Here is an 18,005-nt window from a genome sequence, read left to right on the forward strand (position 1 = left end):
CTAGCAGCGGCCATCGTATGTAACAGCTATTGTTATTATTCTTAAACAAATCAAATCCGATAAAAAGCGGTAAGTAGCGGCCGTTTTCTAGAACATATCCGATTCCGATTTCCGAATCCACGTGCCGCTGGTGGTTAGGCGGCTCTTTCCTTTCTTTTCACCACTCTGTTCAAGGTACCCTTCGAAAGAGGGCGGGCGGAAGTTATCCAAGAAAAAGAAAGAGGGAAAGGAAAAGGAAAGGAAGAAGATGAGTGCGATCGATGTACTGACGCGGGTGGACGTCATCTGCAAGAATACGACAGGTACAACATCGACAAGCACCGCGCCGGCGGCGGCTCCGGCGACGATGCCTTCTCTCGCCTCTTCGCCGCCGTCGATGCCGAAATCGAACTGGCCCTCCAGGTCTTCCTACTCCTTCTCTTCCCCCCCTCCCCCTCTTTCAAACCTGTTCTTGATCGGCAATTGGTTCGTCTTTATGGGGTAGAAATCGGCGATGGTGTCTTGGCGGCGACCAAGAACGCCGAGATCCAGCGAACCAAAGCCCTGTTGCTCGAGGAAGTCCCAAAGTTGCGGAGATTGGCCATTAAGAAGGTCGGTTGCGTTTCTTTCCTCTCCCCGTTCTCTTGCTTGTATTTTCGATGATTACGTTCTTTTAGCGATTTACGAGCAACATGTTGTCTGGAAATTTAGTAAATTTAGTCTGGGAAGAGGATAATCGGACATAAGATGGTGAGGGTGCAGTGCTAAAAAGATTATGATATAACATGTCTTCGTACGGCGTAAAGCTTCTTAAGCTGTAATTGATGGATGTAACTAGGCGTCTAGGTCTTGTGTCATGTACATAATATTTTTCTTGTTTTTGGATCATGACAGGTTGATATAGATGCTTTGGCTTATAAGGAAGGTGTCAAGGGAATCCAGGTGGTCGGGAGTGTAGAATCACAGGCCAAAGATTAGCAGAGCAAATTCAGTAACATTTAAGATAGGGTCGACAGGGACTTTCGAGAAAGCATATTAGATCGGTCTTTAGAAATAATAATATATTATGATCTTTGGTTGTAGATTTGGTGTTTTATACAGAAGTTACTACAGATCCGTCACATCAACAATTGATTATGAATAAGAGCATGTTAAGGATCAAAAGAATATTTGGATTGCATAAGATAAAATTCAAAGTATTTAATAAAAAAACATATTTGAAAAATTGGTAACAAAGTAAAACAATACTTTATTTGAAAGATATTTTACATTCATCACAAAGTTCTAGTTTTATTTTTTATTTTTTATTTTTTTGCACCCTAAGTAAGATTAGCAACATTGTAGCTTATTTTGCCTAGAGAGTAGATACTGTAGTTTTGGAAAAGGGACCTACGTTAAGAAAATTTATCCAGATTGCATTTTCAGTGAATCCAGTAAGAGATTTGCTCTAGGTCTACTTAACTCATATCTGGGAAGATCGGAGAAAGAAACATTAGATTCAGTCAACGAATATGAAAATAAGCAAAAGTGAGCTGAGAAAAAAAGATAGGGAATGAAGAGCTGAGAGTGGATCCCCAACCTACGTAAACTGAGTTTCAGGGGTCAGTTTGGGTCCTTTCAGGTCAAAATTGATCCATTTTACTGAAAACCTTGAACTTCGATTGTTAACACTTATTTTTTCTAAGTTCTGTTTGTGATCCTGAGAGCTAAAAAAACTCTTGTTGGTGTTTCTTAAATTTTGGTAAGCCCTTGCACCACATGCAACTTCCTCAATGCTGTGTATGAGGCAAATAGTTTATTCTCCTTCTTGAATCTCTTCAATATTGATTGGCTAAAAACTCAACTTTGCTTCTCATTAAGATTCAAGAGTTTGATCCTAATGCTTTATGCACATGCTGCATAGGAGCAAGGAAAATAATCAACCATATGTAATTAAATATTGTTAAATTTTCTATTTCCAGTAAACTTTATTGAATTAACATGCTGTTGGTTATTTTTTAATAATCAGATTGTAACAAAGTCTAGGTGTCACGCCATGAATATGAGCTTCATACAATTTCTCTTTCTTTTTCTTTTTCTTTTCTTGTTTTGCAGTTCACTTCTTCCTTTGGAAATTGGAAGTGTTTGAATATTAAATGTATCCAAATCTGGAACATTTTTAGGTACCCTCCTTAATGCACAATTTTGCTTGACAATAACTGTTTATTCTTGACCTATATAACAATAATTTGAAGTCCCTACATAGATGGGCTGGATAAAATATCAACATGTTCATGTACAACTTTCTTTTGACCATTTCATTGGTGACACTTTGCCAAATCGGTTTGTCCATATCATTATTGATATCCAAGATTCACAATTAGAATTATCCAAAGTAAACTTATTTCAGGTCAGAGGGCTTTCCAAGAACTGGCTGCACGGAATATTCTGGTTCTTCCATTATCAGATAGATTCAATCAATTTCAGTTGAGAATACGGCTGCAACCAAACAAACCAGAAGTTGGACAGCTTCATCCTGTCTAACAGAAATCAGATTTGACTCGATTTATGGTCGCCACTTCTCAACTCACTAAAGATACATGCATCTAAAAATTTATATATGATGCGTAGAAAGCTGGATGTTGGAGGTTATGCAACTGCAACTCAATTTTACGAGGTTAGAGAACTATTTTTCATGACTATATTTGGTTGCCATGTGGAATCTCTTTCATTTCTTTTTCTAAGTTGTGAAGTTTTTGAAAGGTGCAACTTTGCCAGATAATTTTTTGATAGCCTCCAATCTGAAGCATAGCGGAACGGTTACCCTGATTAGATTATCTTAAGTAGTATATATGGTTGTTTAATAGTCAGGATAAAGAGCTAATATAAAATAGGATCATTAACTTTTTATGGTAAATTAGCCTCTAGGCTGATCTCAGCCATTGTAGACTATAATCAGGTCAGAAAATACTTCTGTCGTAACACTGAAACAAGCTCCAGGAAAATATACACTGTCACACAAGCTTAATGGGATTAAATTTTTATGGTAAATTAGCCTCTAGGCTGATCTCAGCCATTATAGACTATAACCAGGTCAGAAAATGCTTCCGTTGAACACTGAAACAAGCTCCAGGAAAATATACACTGTTGTACAAGATTTGGTATCAAAGTACTATTAACTAGTAATATATTGTTGAAGAGTAATGCGATTTCATTATGATTTAATGTAACAAGTACCATTTTCCTCTAACTTGTTTATTTTTTCTTGATTTTTAATAGGTGACACTACGCATGCTGCAAATTTAAATTCTCAAAATAGTAGAAGGCAATAAATATATCGTGATGATACTTATGATCAAAAACCTTGTTCCTATTTGCATATGCTGTCATAAACTAACCAATTATTTTTCTTTGAGTGAATAGGTTGAACAAAAGAAAGTCTCAGATGTTTGTCATTATAAAGATGTCACTCATATTTGGATGGAAATAATGGCACCAAACTAGATCGTTCTTGTGGCAGTAATCGAGGAATTCGATGGAATAAATCATTGATCTGAAGGAATTAGCAGTTCTTTTGTCACCCTTGCACTGCAAAAAAGAGGTGCAAAGGGCATTAAAAATTTTCTGTTAGCATCAGTAGCTTTTACAAAATGAACAAATTATCAGGAATTGTTTTCAAATTTTAACTATTTCAGACTTCTTATATTATCTACTGTATCAGGTGATAAAGATTAGCTTTTTGGTTTTTATCATGATGTGAATTATAACTTGGCAAGAAAAATGGCATGAACTAGTAGAAACCATGCCTAGAAAATTTAAGATAGGAGAACTGGTGGTCCTGTTGGATGCCTTAGAGTATCCTTGGTTCCCTTTCAGAGAGATGAGATTAAAAGAACATGCTTCTAGTAGAGAGGGGAAAAAAGAGATCGTTTCAACAAGAGGGAGTACATCAGATTGGCAAGAAGGGGTAATAAAAAGGAGATAATGAAAAAGAATGTAGAACAAATAGGAAAATAACAATGGGAAAGAGGGTACAAGTAAAACAAGAAAGATGGAAGATGAGATTATCAAATCTTGGTCCATGAAAAACAAGCAAAGACTTGAGCCATGTCCAAGCATCTATTCATTTCTGCAGACTAGTAATTTTCAACTCTGGCTTGTTAAAAGCTAACTTTGAAAATTGAGTGTTCTTTTAGATCTTTTACTAATCTAACTAGCTTGAATGACCTTATTATCAAGCCAAGCTTGATCTGTTCAGAAATTGATTGGTTCGCTTGCGAACACGATGGCTAATTGGAAGTTTTTGGATGGATAATAAATTAGTAATTCAAGGCTGTTTCTTGTGCTTCCCTTTCAAAGTTGCAAGGATCTCTTGTAACTTGGATGCAAAATCAAGGAGTCGAAAATAACATCAAAAGCTTTGTTAGAATTCTAAGGGAAAATTTTGATGACTAGATTTCCTAGGCTATTGGCATCATTATTACACATTCTAGTATTGAGGGCATGCAACCATCATCCTCAAAGCTCGATGGGCAGTATGCAATTTATGGACAAATGCTTCTGCCCTTTCATATGCATCTCTCCTGCTATATGACAAGATTTGTCAGACTCAAACTTTTTGCTTAATCAATTTAATGAGCATAATCCTTACAGTTGATTAATGAAGAGTCGAGTCATCAAATGTCCTGATATACACATTCCTTGGGAGATAGATTAGAAGAGATGAGCTGCTAATTTTTTCATGTTCGTGGGGTAAAGTTATTTGGATATTTTGGCTAATTACTTGGTTGCTAGACCACTCCTCAGTGGAAATATGTCTTGGTTATTTGCCTTTGTTAGTTATGCTAGTTTGGTTATGGGAACTAGTTTTTTTTCTGAATAGAAGAATATGGTTATCCTTGAAAGAGTAAGGGACTCTCTGTTTTCTTTGGTGATGCATAATACTGGATGTTTTAAGAGTTTCTGCCTCGGCCATCTTCCGGTGATGGCTTAGTGAAATTCCTCAACTGAGTTTTGCTTTTTGGACTAGGATTTGATTTAGAGAGTTACTGGCTTATTAAAGTATTAATCAGAAGAGCTTTCTATCACCTCCATACACACCTATATACCTTTTTATTTTTGTTCAAGGAAAGGTGAGGACTGAGGACTCTCTAGTTGGTCTTTTCTTACAAATTTTATTGCAAATGCTGTGAAATCCAGACTAACCATTCTTATGAACTACCAGCTGCACATGTTGATCTACATCGTTTGCATATCTTGCTGGAGCTCATTCCCGCAAGATTCTACTTGTAGTTACCACAGTCAGATGTGTATGGTAGGTGGATGGGGATAATTTTGTCAACATGCAGACAATTAAGAGGGTAGAGCAGAACTGGAACCCTTTTCTGCCTAGAGTTGTCACACATGGAAAAACCACTATTTAACTTTGTCACTCAGACTATGTTTAGATCTATATAGGCAAACTACAATCAGTGGAACTCCAAGGAGTTTGCTTTAAATGCAGTATAAATGAAAGTGTAATGAGAAAACATAATATATGGTTCATGGTTATCACTTATGCAATATATTATTGCAGGGTTGTAAAGGTTGATCAGATATATCAGCATCAGATGCGCCACATTTACTTTGTTTCATTGTATGACCAAAAAGTCTTGTTGATAACAATATAACTAGCAACAAGATGGCCTTAATCTCAAAAGGAGCCTTAAGTTGTTCCCGCATCCATTATGTAGGAGGCTAATGATTAAGGTTGTGGAGTATTTGTAAAAGCCATATCTAGTGGTCCATACTCTAGGTTATGCCCTAATAACCCTTTGAGAGAGAGGTATATCGGGATGCTGGAAGAGAAGAAATTGCTGTGGGTCACTTACGAGAATCCAAGGTATGAATCATATGATTGCTTTGATGAGTAAGCTACAAGCTTGCCATTGTTGCTTTGTTTCACCTCTGTTTCTCAGACTACCATTTTTGTTATGATTCTTTGCATTAGATGCTTCTGATCAAGTCTCTTTACTTCCAGTTTTTTTGTCATCATGCTTTGCTTAAACCAATAAGTGAACAAGAAAAGAGTGAATATATAATAACTTCTACCTAGTTCGATCATTTTTCTGTCAATGTGATGTCGCTGTTGAACAAGTTGCTATCTTTTGGAAGAGTCATTATAGTGTCTGTTTTAGTGGACTGCTCATTGTTGATGGCGATTGATAACAAATCAAGTTGCATGTGGCTTACTATTTAGCAAATGATTTGCACGATGACATTCTAGAAAACTGACCGCTGATGCTTAAACAGTCATGCCCTAACTGTTCAGGATGTGATAGCTGAAGGACTGGATACCGTGAAAAACATGGCCATGACATGAATGAGTTACTGTAAGTGTTTTATTTGCTACATTTCCATGATCAATCATGTTTAATGGATGAAATACTGGAACCCTCCTACAATTTTTAGTGTGCAGAAGTTGACAGGCAGGTTCATTCAGCTGAGATTGAAACCAAGGCCAAATCTTCTCCCTAGTATTCTGCAATCTTGAGGTTGAAGTGCAACATGGTTAGGTATTATTTAGTACAGTTTTGTGGATTGTGGGTGGATAGGGCTATATCTGCCCCAAAAAATACTAACATGCAACTTAAAGATACTGTTAACCAGGTAAAGTGCATAGAGTTATAAATTAACAGACTCGAACCTAGATCTGAATCAAAATGTTAGATAATTATTTTCCCTTTGGGCCTGCTGACTGCAGGCACTGTTTGGGCTGAATCCAAACATTTTCAAGCAAATCGGAGTAACCATCTTACTTAAATGTCGATTTTAATAAGCATGTAATTGATGTTCAGCTGAGATCCAGTCTCAATATTTGTATTGATATTATCCTGCTTTTTATTATTCTGGGATTCGCTGCATATCTTTACAATTGAGTTGCATTTCCCTGATGTAGTTTATGCCGCTTTATGCTGATTACTGCATTCATGTCATTATAGCAGTAGTCCAATTGCCCTAAAGTTTTGCCGGGATGAGTATCTGGCACCTGGCAACTGTTAAACTGTTTTCAATTCTTTGTCATATTATGTTTCTCTTTGCTTTATATTAGCACATAATTTGTCAATTCTGCTGTCACTTGTACTTATCGAGCGATTGCCTAAGAACTTGATTTTGGTAAACCCATTTTAGTTACAGAGAAAACATGGCCTGAAATTGTTGTGGACTGTTACAATGTTATGATTGTCCAAATGTCGGGCAACATCATACAGGTACCAAATTTCTGAATTATTTTATTGCTGCATTGCAGCAGCCACTGTAGCAGCATAGCAGCTTAAAACTGTCAGTATTACCCTGTGAGGAATAAATTTCTTGATGAATATTCATATAAAAAGATAATTAAGTTCCATAAACAGTGAGGAGTTAAATAGAACCATTGTTTTTGTTGAAAAAAGAAAAGGTATCTTGATGTATGAGGCTCCCGTGCTTACTGGATCTGGGGAGGGTCCAATGTATAAACACAGCCTTATCTCCATATGCGGAGAGGCTATTTCCATATTTTGAACCTATGATACCCATCTTTCGAAAGCGAGAACCATTGTTCAAAACCATGGCAACAATAGATGTGCTTAGCATTTAAGATATCATATCTGATATTTACTTCTTTTGTTTGTATTTTATTGTTAACCTCATTCCTCTTTTTCTCTTTGCCCTCCATGGTGTGCACCTAATTTTTCAGTTTGGTCCTTTTGGATCATTTCACCTGTTTGATCGTTCCCCAGGCTGCTATCGTGATATAAATCGAAGGCCTTCCAATGTGTGCAGACATGTTTCTTTTATTATATTCTATCTTGGTTTCCCATGTTTTCAGTTTGGTCAACAGGTTGGCAGCTGTATTTATGTGGGTGCTTGTTTATTAGCACCAATTATACATATGGTCTGTGAAGTTTTCTTCATTTTCAATATGAGATAGAACCAGTTGTTATGTTGGATATGCTGGGCATTTTATGCCAAGAGCACACGTACACGATGCTTCATTTCTTCGGCTCTTACTCTATAGGTTCTATTCTCAAAGTCCTAGGTCGGTCAATCCGACCATAAACGTTCAGTGATGGATGATGACAATCCTGGTTCTCCAAGACTCTCACGCCTTATCTTTCAGTTTATTGATGCTAGCATGGACTTTGAAATATCGGAATGTCCAATTACTTGGTTTGAGGTTGGTAGTCAGTTTAACAGTCCTGTGAATTCTGATTTTTATACAACGCAAACTTTGAAATATCATATGTTGTAGACAATTTTTAGACAATGGTCTTCCATGATCATATGGGATGGTGAAAAATCCTATTTTCAAGTGTAGCAACGTAGTATCTGTTTGTCATAATCGAAATTAGATGTCCGTTGAATCCAATGTCTATTCCTAGTGCCCCGAGACAGCTTCTGTGTAGATTTGCCATGCTCGTGTTGTATCTGAACCCAAACTTTATTGGCAGCCGCTAAAATGCAATATAATTGCTGATGAATTGTTTTACCACCAAGCATGTGTTCATGAGTCGTTTTTTGTTTTTGTTTTTTGTTTTTTTTAAAGGTTGGTTGTCTTGATCGGAACTGCCTGGTTCGACGTGTACCAGTCAATTTTGAGCGAAAATTGGATTGAGGTGTAAGTTTAGTTTGAAAACAATCTTGAACCTGTTTAAACGTATCCAAACTAAGTAGGACTATCTAATTCTGCTTGGTTTTGGGTGGTTCAGGTGGTTTGCTATCTTTATAAACCAACCCACTCCCTCCTAATCTTAAGTCACCTCACTTCTCAATCGTTTTCTCCCTCTCATCTTTCGCTGAGGTTAGGGTTCTATAGCCACCGCCTCTAATGATGATTATAAATATACGCTTCGCCGTCATTCAGTCTCTTTCTCACTCTGTTGTTCGTGCAGATGATCTCAATGACTTCGTCCTCTCTCCCTCAGTCCCTCCCGAAGATGAACATCGATGACGTCACCTCCACCTTTACCCCCTTCTTTATTTCTCCTTTCTCTTCCTCCTTTTCTCTCGTCTTGGTTTTGATGCATCTTGGGTTGATACCGAATCTATCGATAAGATATTGAATTGGTCATCAATCGATTCGGTACCAGTTTGTGGAATCTAGGTTTTTTCATTCGACCTATATTCTGTAGATGTTATGGAACCTTTTCCACTTCTTAATGGGGTTATTGCGTTAAGAATGGACGCCATTTTTCTCGCATAGTCTTATATAAACATGACGCATGGCTGACGAATTAAAAAAAAATGAAGAAAAAAAAGGAAAAGGTAACACCGACACAAATGCTGACAGATCATCGACATGGAGAAATCCATGTGCTTGGTATTCCGTATCTAATATAGCCAAACCTTCACAACAATGATTTTCTGTGGAAAGAAAGGAAGCAAAAGACGTCAAAATTTGCATAATTGCTCCCGAGGAGATCCAGGTAAAGGCATCAAAAGGCATTGGAGGACAAAGACTTGCACTAGTAAGTGTTTGCTGTCAAATGGTGTTTGTCCGGACAGCTGTACCGCTTTCTCTTTCATTAGAACAGTCACTGAACCTGGAAGTGTGTGATCAACAGAATGGATAACCTTACTGCGGGAACTAAAATTAACGATTGAGCAATATGAGAGTCAATAGACTTTAGCAATTTTGTTACTCTTTTTCGGTCAGAAAATTGTAGAACATATGCTGGGTAAAATTTTTATAGTTGGTTTGATCATAAAAAAAAATTATAGGCGGATCGTCATTATCTGCCACATGTCCTTCATCTCACGGATCATAAAGCAGAAGTAGAGAGGAAAAAAAAATCATGGATCATAAAGCAGAAGCAGAGAGGGGGAAAAAAAAAAAAAGAAGGGGAGGAGGGTTGGTGGTTCCGGAGCTGGAGGCGGGGAGGGGTGAGGTCGTGGCGGAGGCGGCGCGGGTGGTGGGAACAAGGGTGCAGGTGATCGGGGACTGGGGTGCAGGTGTCGGGGCGGCGGGCTGGGGCGGGGGCATCGGGATGGGTGGCGGCAGGGATGTCGGGGGGTGGAGCGGGGCGGAGGGCCGGGGTGTAGGCGGCGATGGGGGCGGGGGTGCAGGCGTCGGGATGGAGGGTTGGGGTGCAGGCATCAAGGCGGAGTCGTCGAAGAGAGGGTTGAGTGTGGAAAAAAAAAAAAATATATATATATATATATATATATATATATATATATATATATATATATATATATATATGAATAAGGAATACGTAACAGATGATGACAGTTTGATCATAATTTTTTTTTTATGATCGGATCATTCCTATAAAATTTTTATCTTATGTGGCTTCTTTGCAGGTTTTCTTACCATTAACATTACTGCAATACAGGAAACGTGAGCTGATCCTTTATATAATTACGCGATTGAGAATTACGCGAGGTGCTGCCTCTTTTGTCAGTTACCGCCCAACTAGGGTGAATGAGAAAAAATCTAATGGTTTAGGAACATTATCACCCTTAATTAAGTACTTCATGACCCAAAACATGATTAAAATAATCTAGCAATTTGAAAAAAAGGCATTATCATCCCGAAATTAAGTACTTAATGGACCGAATTAACGTTAGAATAATAGTGTTTCCTCCAAAAATTACAAAAAGAAACATTGCAATGATCATTAAGCGCTTCCTTTTGGTCATGGCAATAACTTTCCAACCGATTAAACATCATATGGATATATGCAGTTCGTGTAATCAGAAATCAAGTTTGTATAATGCTTTTTGAGATATCACTGGCAAAAGATGTCGATGTTACCATCGCTTCCACCACCACCAACGCAAGCTGCACTGCCTCCACCTTCACCACCGCCATGATCCTCCTATCCTATGCCACCTAACGTTGGGTCATCGGTTAGGATTGTTCGAATAACCTCAACTAGCACAAGTCATGCTTGTGGTCCACTTGAAGAGCTATCCACCTGAAAGAGACTCTTCATCTTTGGCTTGGAATTCATATATTGAACAACAAGGAAAACAAGAACATGAAAGATATTCAGCAGTATTTTCATTAAATCGGTGTCTGGTTGCCTACTTTTTATCTCTGAAACCTCCCTGTAGCAACCGCTTTGTTGTCCCCTCTTCTTCTACGGCTCGTTTTTCTCAGCAAATATTTCCTTGCTAACCATCACTGTAAAATTTCCTTTCTTGTTCAATAGAAGTCGGGTGGTAGCATTGCTGCCTCCTTAATCATCAAGAAAAAAGAGATTGAGAAACATCATGCCTTTCGTATATCATGTCCTCGTAGTGATTAGATGCATCTCTTTTACTAAATAATACTTGCAATGCTGAAATTACAGTCAAGAAAGTTAATTGTCAAGTAATGGGTAATGCTGGATTCGGAATTTCACCTTTTTCTTTCGTTAAATTCTTATAATCTGGATTTCGATGATGTTGGAATAACCGTAACTTTCTTTGCCAAGACATTTTTCGCGTAAATCTTGATGATGTTTTCAGGCAAGGAGAGAGGTAGTCGCCCTTATTTTTCCTCATAAAACTAATGAAAAGAGACAAGTGGGCACATTCTATCCACTTCTTAACAGTCCCAAGATCCAGACTAATCTCTGGGGATCATGAGGAAAGACCTCCTGCTAAACTTTGTTTCTCTCTGTGCAACCTCCCATGTGATCATGTGCATAACTTTTCAAAGCATGGCTGCACATGCAGGCAAACTTGTACAGTTTCCAATCCAAAGTATAATGTCTTTTAAGTTGCGTCCCTGTGTCTTTATAGTTTTGGTCACCAATAATATGTGGTGTCTCGTCTTTTTCGTTTTCAGGTTCATGTACCTGCCCTCGCCTTCTGCCGGTTTAAACCGATGGTCCCTGCCCGTGGAGAACGACCCGAGGACCACGACAATTGGAAGCTTCATGGCTGATGCTATCGGCTAGCTGTTATGGGGCAACATAAGATCATGGGTTGTGCCATGGTTCTAACACCCAACCTGTATGTCGTTGAGCTAATGGACGGTTCCGGATGGTTTTAATTCCTGGTTCATCAGATGGACCTTTCTACGCTGGAGCTAGCTTTCTTTCATGCATTCACGGTTGTTGAGAGAGACTTCTCATGGATGTGTACAATTACATGCAGTAACCATTTTAGACTTAAATGGCTGGTCAGCATTGTTCTCTGCGCCCAATGTGGAATGTCTACTTAAAAAAGGACTAACCACACATGCACAGCGACAGGACGAGCAACATCTGGATGACTGGTGAATAGAAGACTTGACACCCTTCCTTATTTTTGCCACTCCTGCACCTCCATTTAAAAGAGAACTAGAGGATCCAAATAAAGCATCTTTGGGAGATGAGAGGGATAAAGAGAGAGAGAGACTTCCTGCAATAGTTTGGCTATGAAAGGAAGGTGATATGATAGCATTCACCAACCAACCATCATGTAATGGATTAGCAGGCTCTGGCCTATCCACGAACACCTTCTGGCTGGAGATATCAAAGAGTGGGGACTACCAAGGAAAGGAACAGTTAGGTAGACTAGGCCACGGGTACGCTTGATGGGAGGCCATGTGTGACTACTTCTGGACTATGCGGGATGTTAGGTTAACATCAAAGTGAGACCGGTCCCATTTGTATGTTTGCTCGACAAGGCAAAATAAAATTCCAAGATGACGCATTCCTCCTAACCCCACCTGCGCCGGAAAAATTGGAGAGATTTACTCTCCACCAAGGAATTTGTGTAGGAGACGGTCCATGGAAAGGGACAGACACCACCAAGCCACTTGTATGCTCTCGCTTAAGCTTCGTTTCTTTAAGGTTAACTACCAATGTAAAAGGGACAGACCAGAGAACTCACGGTTTTAGGCTGTTAAGAATAATCGTACATGTTGACCGTGAGTTCAAGAATGCTGGCTGGGAGGCCACAATTTTTACCTTGGAGTCGCATGCTGTTTCAGTAGTAATCCAGAAATTATTTTTTTTAGGAATCATAGCCCATTTCATGCACCGGGCAAGTCTTATTTGTCTCATAGCAATTGGTGCAACTTACGAGTATTTGGTGGACTCAGGAAAATCCTTGTAAACATTATGGGGCACCTGAGAGTACATTCGTTTTTCTGGCTAGTCTAGCTTCACAGAATAGATTTAGGGGAAGATATACACGGATAGGCCTGTTGTAAAGAAGAAACCGCCCATTGAGGCCGATGATGCGACCACTTCCCTGTTCTTCTCACCATTTTATACTTGAACAACTGATTCAAGATAGCTCCATGTACCAGAAGTCATGGACAAACAAGCAGGATTTGTGGATACCCAGAAACTTCAGTCGACCAAAAGGTTGGCCAAACTGCACCAAGCGAATTAACCATGCTCCTGCCCCAACCAAAGGTTTTTACTGAAGTCGCATTTATCACATGAAACACTGCATCGTATTTATTTTCAAGGTCTCAACCGTACGATGTCTGGTCGATCCGCACATACTTATTTCCAGATCAATGGATCGCACGAAGACATTTGCCATTTGTTCTCTCTCCTGTCCGGTTCCACCTTAGTAAAGCATAGACTAACTTTCCCATAATACCCCTGTGGTCTCGAAAACCTACAAGGAGCCGCTTTCCGTTTGTCCCATGGTGTGGTGCATGGCCGCTCGGTGCACGCCGTGTCGGGTATGATCTCGTAGATTTTTTTTTTTTTATTAGATTTAGGGATAGATTTTCTCATCAAGCGATGGCGACGTCCTTGTGCGGAATGGATAATACCAACACGATGGACCGTAATACCGCACAAAAATAATTAAGTAAAAACGAAGATATCCCCGTCTCGCTTTATTCCGGGTGCTATCCTTTCTAAGCTCCGCGACGCTATCCCTTTGGGGAAAAGCCTTCCCCTTCTCTCCACAAAAGCAGGAACCGGGTCCTACGCTTTAACCACGTGAAAAGACGCGACGACTAAGTGATTCCCACCCCATTCCTTCCTTTTTTTTTTTCTTTTTTTCTTTTTAATAATCTTCTGAAAAATAATACTAATATAGAAATCCCGTCCCTTGTAATTATTTATCTCAAATATGTCACGAAAAAGAGTACAGGATATAACGAGGGGAGAGAAGCTCCATTCTTGCGTGAGAGGAGGGGCGTTGGTGGTGGGACTCAAACGTGAACTCCAGAGTTCGCAGGCTTTCTTTAGCCTTTGCTGCACGTCTGGGTGGAGGAAGGTACGAATCTTCCAGAGTTCTCATGACTCTAATTAATTCCAAGGAGGGACCCGGAGATGAGTAAATAATGACATCCTGTCCCTCCGAACCCATGCAAACATCTCTAAAGCTTATTAGTTTAAACATTCTTAAACACAAACGATCGTGTTCTTCTGAAAATGCTCCTCGTCTCCCTTCCAAAGAAAACTCACAGGTTTCCTGTTTGCCAGCCTTACCATTCATAGCCCATCCAAGATTAGATGTTTGATACTTATCTGAACTCTATCCTGCGAATAATATAGTGGGTTGTTTATAATATGTATCCACGTCAGGAAAGCGGTGTGTTCCTGCTCACCCACGATAGAGCCGCGTCCGTGTGCCGTGTATTGGAGGTCGCCATCCGACCTCCCCCAACCCCAAGGGGAAGATCTTACCATGATAAATATCCGTTTAAAAGTAACGATCGCCACAATCTGATGTCCCGATCATAAGGTTCTTCGCTGCCGCTTGGCCTGGATAACATCACGAGCGCATACTCGCGAATATTTTTATAGCCAAACCGACTGTCCTTATTCTGACAAGAAACAACCTTTTGATCTACTAAAGTTCGGATAGACAGCAGAAAGATATATATTACAATAATATTCGGAGTAACATGAGATATGAACATAAATACAAGTTCACAGCGGAATCAGAAACTTTGGATAGACACGAAATATCCAAAATGGAGATTTGAAGGAGAGATAAACCATGGATGTGCTTGGAATAAATCAAAATAACATGATTGCCAACTACCCATCTTCGGCAGCTTCCCTGTACAAATGAAAGCCAGAAAGCCATCATCGTCAGTAACTTCTTCAATCTTCTTGATCCCTCTTCCTACACCACCATGAGCCCCAAAACGGAACCTCTCTTGCCATCCCCACCCATCATATTTACAGAATAACACCTTCTTCCAGTGTTTTAAACTCAAATATTCACAATAATCATTAAAAAAAAAAAAAGGGCGACCGAACCCAAAATATAAACTCCCTCCTTTCCCTCAAGTTCTTTTTTTCCCGCAACCCAGAACTACCCACTACTTCACCAACTCGGAAACCCAACCAACGTCCGGCGCCGGAGCCGCTGACGTGGCGACATCCGGTCTCTCCAGAACGCTGTCCTTACTAAGCCTCTCGAACATCTTCGCCCTCAGCGGCCTCCCAGACTCCACCCTCTCCACCGGCTCTTCTCCCTCGAGCGAGCCTCCTTCCGGCCCCTCCAGCCACACGGCGCCCCCACTGACCGCTGACGTCCTCGTCGGCGTCGATGGCAAGCTACAGAACCCCACCCTCAAACCCGTCCCACCCCTCGGTGAACCAAATCCAGATCCGCCACCCATTCCATACCCCCAGGAACTCGGCGTGGACCTCACCTTGCTCAGCTGCAACTGCCTCAACGACGCCAGCACCTCGTTCACCGGCCACGACGACCGCCGCACCGCCGGGCCACCGCTCGGAGACATCGGGGGCGAGTCCGAGGGCGGAGATATCGGCGGCGAGATCAGCGTCGAGGTTGGAGACGACGATATCAGATTCTTGGAAACGTAAGACTCCAGGGTATGCTGGTGACGAAGCGGAGAACCATCGTAGGAGTCCGCGGCTGCAGTCCTCGGACTTAGCTGTTGTTGCTGCTGCTGCTGCTGCTGTTGCTGCTGCTCCGGAAGCACGCGGAGCTGCTCGGGCGTGTGAGCGAAGAAGCAGACGCGGCGACGGCAGGCGGTGCCATCTTTGCACGGCTGGGTCCGATAGCGGGACGGATGGAGCCAGCACTCGAACACCCCATGCGCGAACTCGCAGGCGTCGCCCCGCTTGCAGTTGCCCTTCCGAAAGTCCGGGCAGGCGGTACCGGAGTAATGGTACTTCCGTGGATCCCTCCGGCGAGCCTTCTCGCCCGGGTGGGCGTAGGGGCATTCAGTCCAGTCGTGGGAACGCCCCCTTGCGCACCGCCGCACCTTGAACTCGTACATCCGGAACTCGTCGCACGAGTAGGCGTCAACCGGTGCGTCCGCCAGGTCCGACTCGTCGGAATCCTCCCCCGCTGCGTAAGACTCGTTGCAGGGGAGGTAGCGCTGCAACGCGGCCAACGCCGCCTCGCCCAGCGCGTACGGGGAGCAGTGCCCGCTGTCGCCGGTGACCCCGCTCACGGGGAGGTTGTACGCGCCACCCGCTGTCGGATCGTCGAAGGGGGTCCACGGCGGAACGTGAACCGTTGGATTGTAATGGCTCCCTTCTCCCATCATCATTATGGTTCCCTCTCCCTTCCCCTTAATCTCGCATCTATATTTCCTATTTACCCTCTCTCCCTCTCCCTCTCCCTCTCCCACCAGTCTGGTTCGGACATGGAAAAGAAATGGAATGGAGCGGAGAATATAAACTGATGTTATAACCAGGGTTAGGTTAGAATGACCTTGGTTAAAGTAACCGGGGCAGAGTACGCATACGGATTAAAAAAAAAAAAGAAGAATTGACGGCGTTTGCATGGATAAGGCGGTGGAAGTGTAGACGTACCGATTTGTTGGTATTGGTAGGAAGAAAGACCGAAAGAGGAAGGCGGGACGGCACGAGATAACGGACGGAAGCGGTTTCGAAGGGGCATGATGTGGTGGGACACGTGGACGACGCAGAGAGTGGTGTCAGACATGCGCATGGCGATGTGGTCCGTGGCAGCGCCAGTTCGAGGACACGTTCCCCCTTTGGCCGCTAGTTGGGTCGTCTCCTAAAAACTATAAAAATATTCCATGACAGGACCTCTTGGGCTCCCAGCGCGCATCCAAAACCGGCTCGAACCCAATCCGAGTCCATGGATCACTTGGGCTCCTGCAGCTTGGCTACCAGACTGGGTTGTAAGATTCCCGCTATGGAATGGAGAGGCACGACTTTAGTGCGCTCGCCGGCGGTGAGGGGTCCGAATTTGGCTACGTGGTAGCATGTGGTTTGATGGCTCAAAGGCTTTTTTGGAGCTCTTATAATGAACGCTAGCACATCACACGTGACTTGCCTCTTCCTTTAACCTGGTGTGGCAGGTTAAGAGATTTGGGATCTGATAATTTTAGATATGATACGGACTGGGAACTGACCCGTCGAAGCATTTTGCGGGCCTCGCATAATGACCGCTTGCTCCCAGGCACATAGCTTAGCAAGTGAAAAAACCGAGAGGTGACCGTGACCCATCTGTTATTGGCTTAACGCTTGACTTATCCATCAATCCTTTTTGTTGCCAGTAACCAAGCGTCTAGAAGGTGGGAATGAGTCATTCGAATGTAATGGGACTCGAGGGCGGATGTGGCTCCATCATGACCGTCGCGTAGAAGTCGTACGGCTTTCCATGGGCGGGGAGACACATCGGTGGCCGTTCCTTTCGAAGGATGCTACGTCGTGGTTGGTGGTGAGCCCCACGACATTGAGCGGCATTCAATGGAAGCTTGGACACCAGCAGTGTTGGCGGGCCATATATTGGATCGACAAGGCGCAGTCGGACATTCGGAACCGGGACCTCAAAAACACCATTACGGCGATGAGAAACGGTGTGCACCATGGGCGTTCACTTCTTCTCTTCTTCTTTTGTGCATCATGGGCGTTCGTAGAGTATCGATGGTACCACTGCATCAACATTCAGTGAATGCGAGGAAAGAGAAGGGTCCATCATAGGCTATCGATCACCGACTCCATTATGCTGTTTAAAACTTCAAACTCGGGCACGGGGAAAAAAATTTTCGAAGGCTTTAGACCTAATATGTTCCTCAGAAAAGTTTTCTTCGTTATTCTTGGAATAGAACAAGATCAAACACATTATAACTTTATTATCACCCAAAAAGGGAAAAAAAAAAAAAAAAAACTTCCGGGATG

At 41.8% G+C, this 18,005-nt stretch overlaps 1 protein-coding gene and 1 long non-coding RNA gene across 6 annotated transcripts; one reads left to right on the forward strand and one right to left on the reverse strand.

Moving 5' to 3' along the window:
* Positions 1–157: 157 nt before the first annotated feature.
* Positions 158–7,921, forward strand: LOC105040494 (uncharacterized). Of its 5 annotated transcripts, XR_012140208.1 has the most exons (5): positions 158–402; positions 485–591; positions 2,074–2,141; positions 2,369–2,635; positions 6,269–7,921. It is a non-coding gene; the product is annotated as an uncharacterized lncRNA (long non-coding RNA). The 5 variants fall into 5 exon arrangements; XR_012140207.1 differs by lacking the exon at positions 2,074–2,141 and having other exon boundaries at positions 6,250–7,921; XR_012140206.1 differs by lacking the exon at positions 2,074–2,141.
* Positions 7,922–14,732: 6,811 nt separating this feature from the next.
* Positions 14,733–16,492, reverse strand: LOC105041457 (zinc finger CCCH domain-containing protein 2). The gene has a single exon (XM_019848924.3). It carries the CDS (start codon positions 16,400–16,402, stop codon positions 15,197–15,199), a length of 1,206 nt encoding a protein of 401 aa, XP_019704483.1. The 5' UTR covers positions 16,403–16,492; the 3' UTR covers positions 14,733–15,196.
* Between the last annotated feature and the right edge of the window lie 1,513 nt (positions 16,493–18,005).

Source organism: Elaeis guineensis, chromosome 3 (genome assembly GCF_000442705.2).
Source record: "Elaeis guineensis isolate ETL-2024a chromosome 3, EG11, whole genome shotgun sequence".
Taxonomy (NCBI): domain Eukaryota; kingdom Viridiplantae; phylum Streptophyta; class Magnoliopsida; order Arecales; family Arecaceae; genus Elaeis; species Elaeis guineensis.

Excerpts from the sequence above, each read along its gene's own strand:
- LOC105041457 (XM_019848924.3), bottom strand. The coding sequence starts at position 16,402 with ATGATGATGGGAGAAGGGAGCCATTACAATCCAACGGTTCACGTTCCG.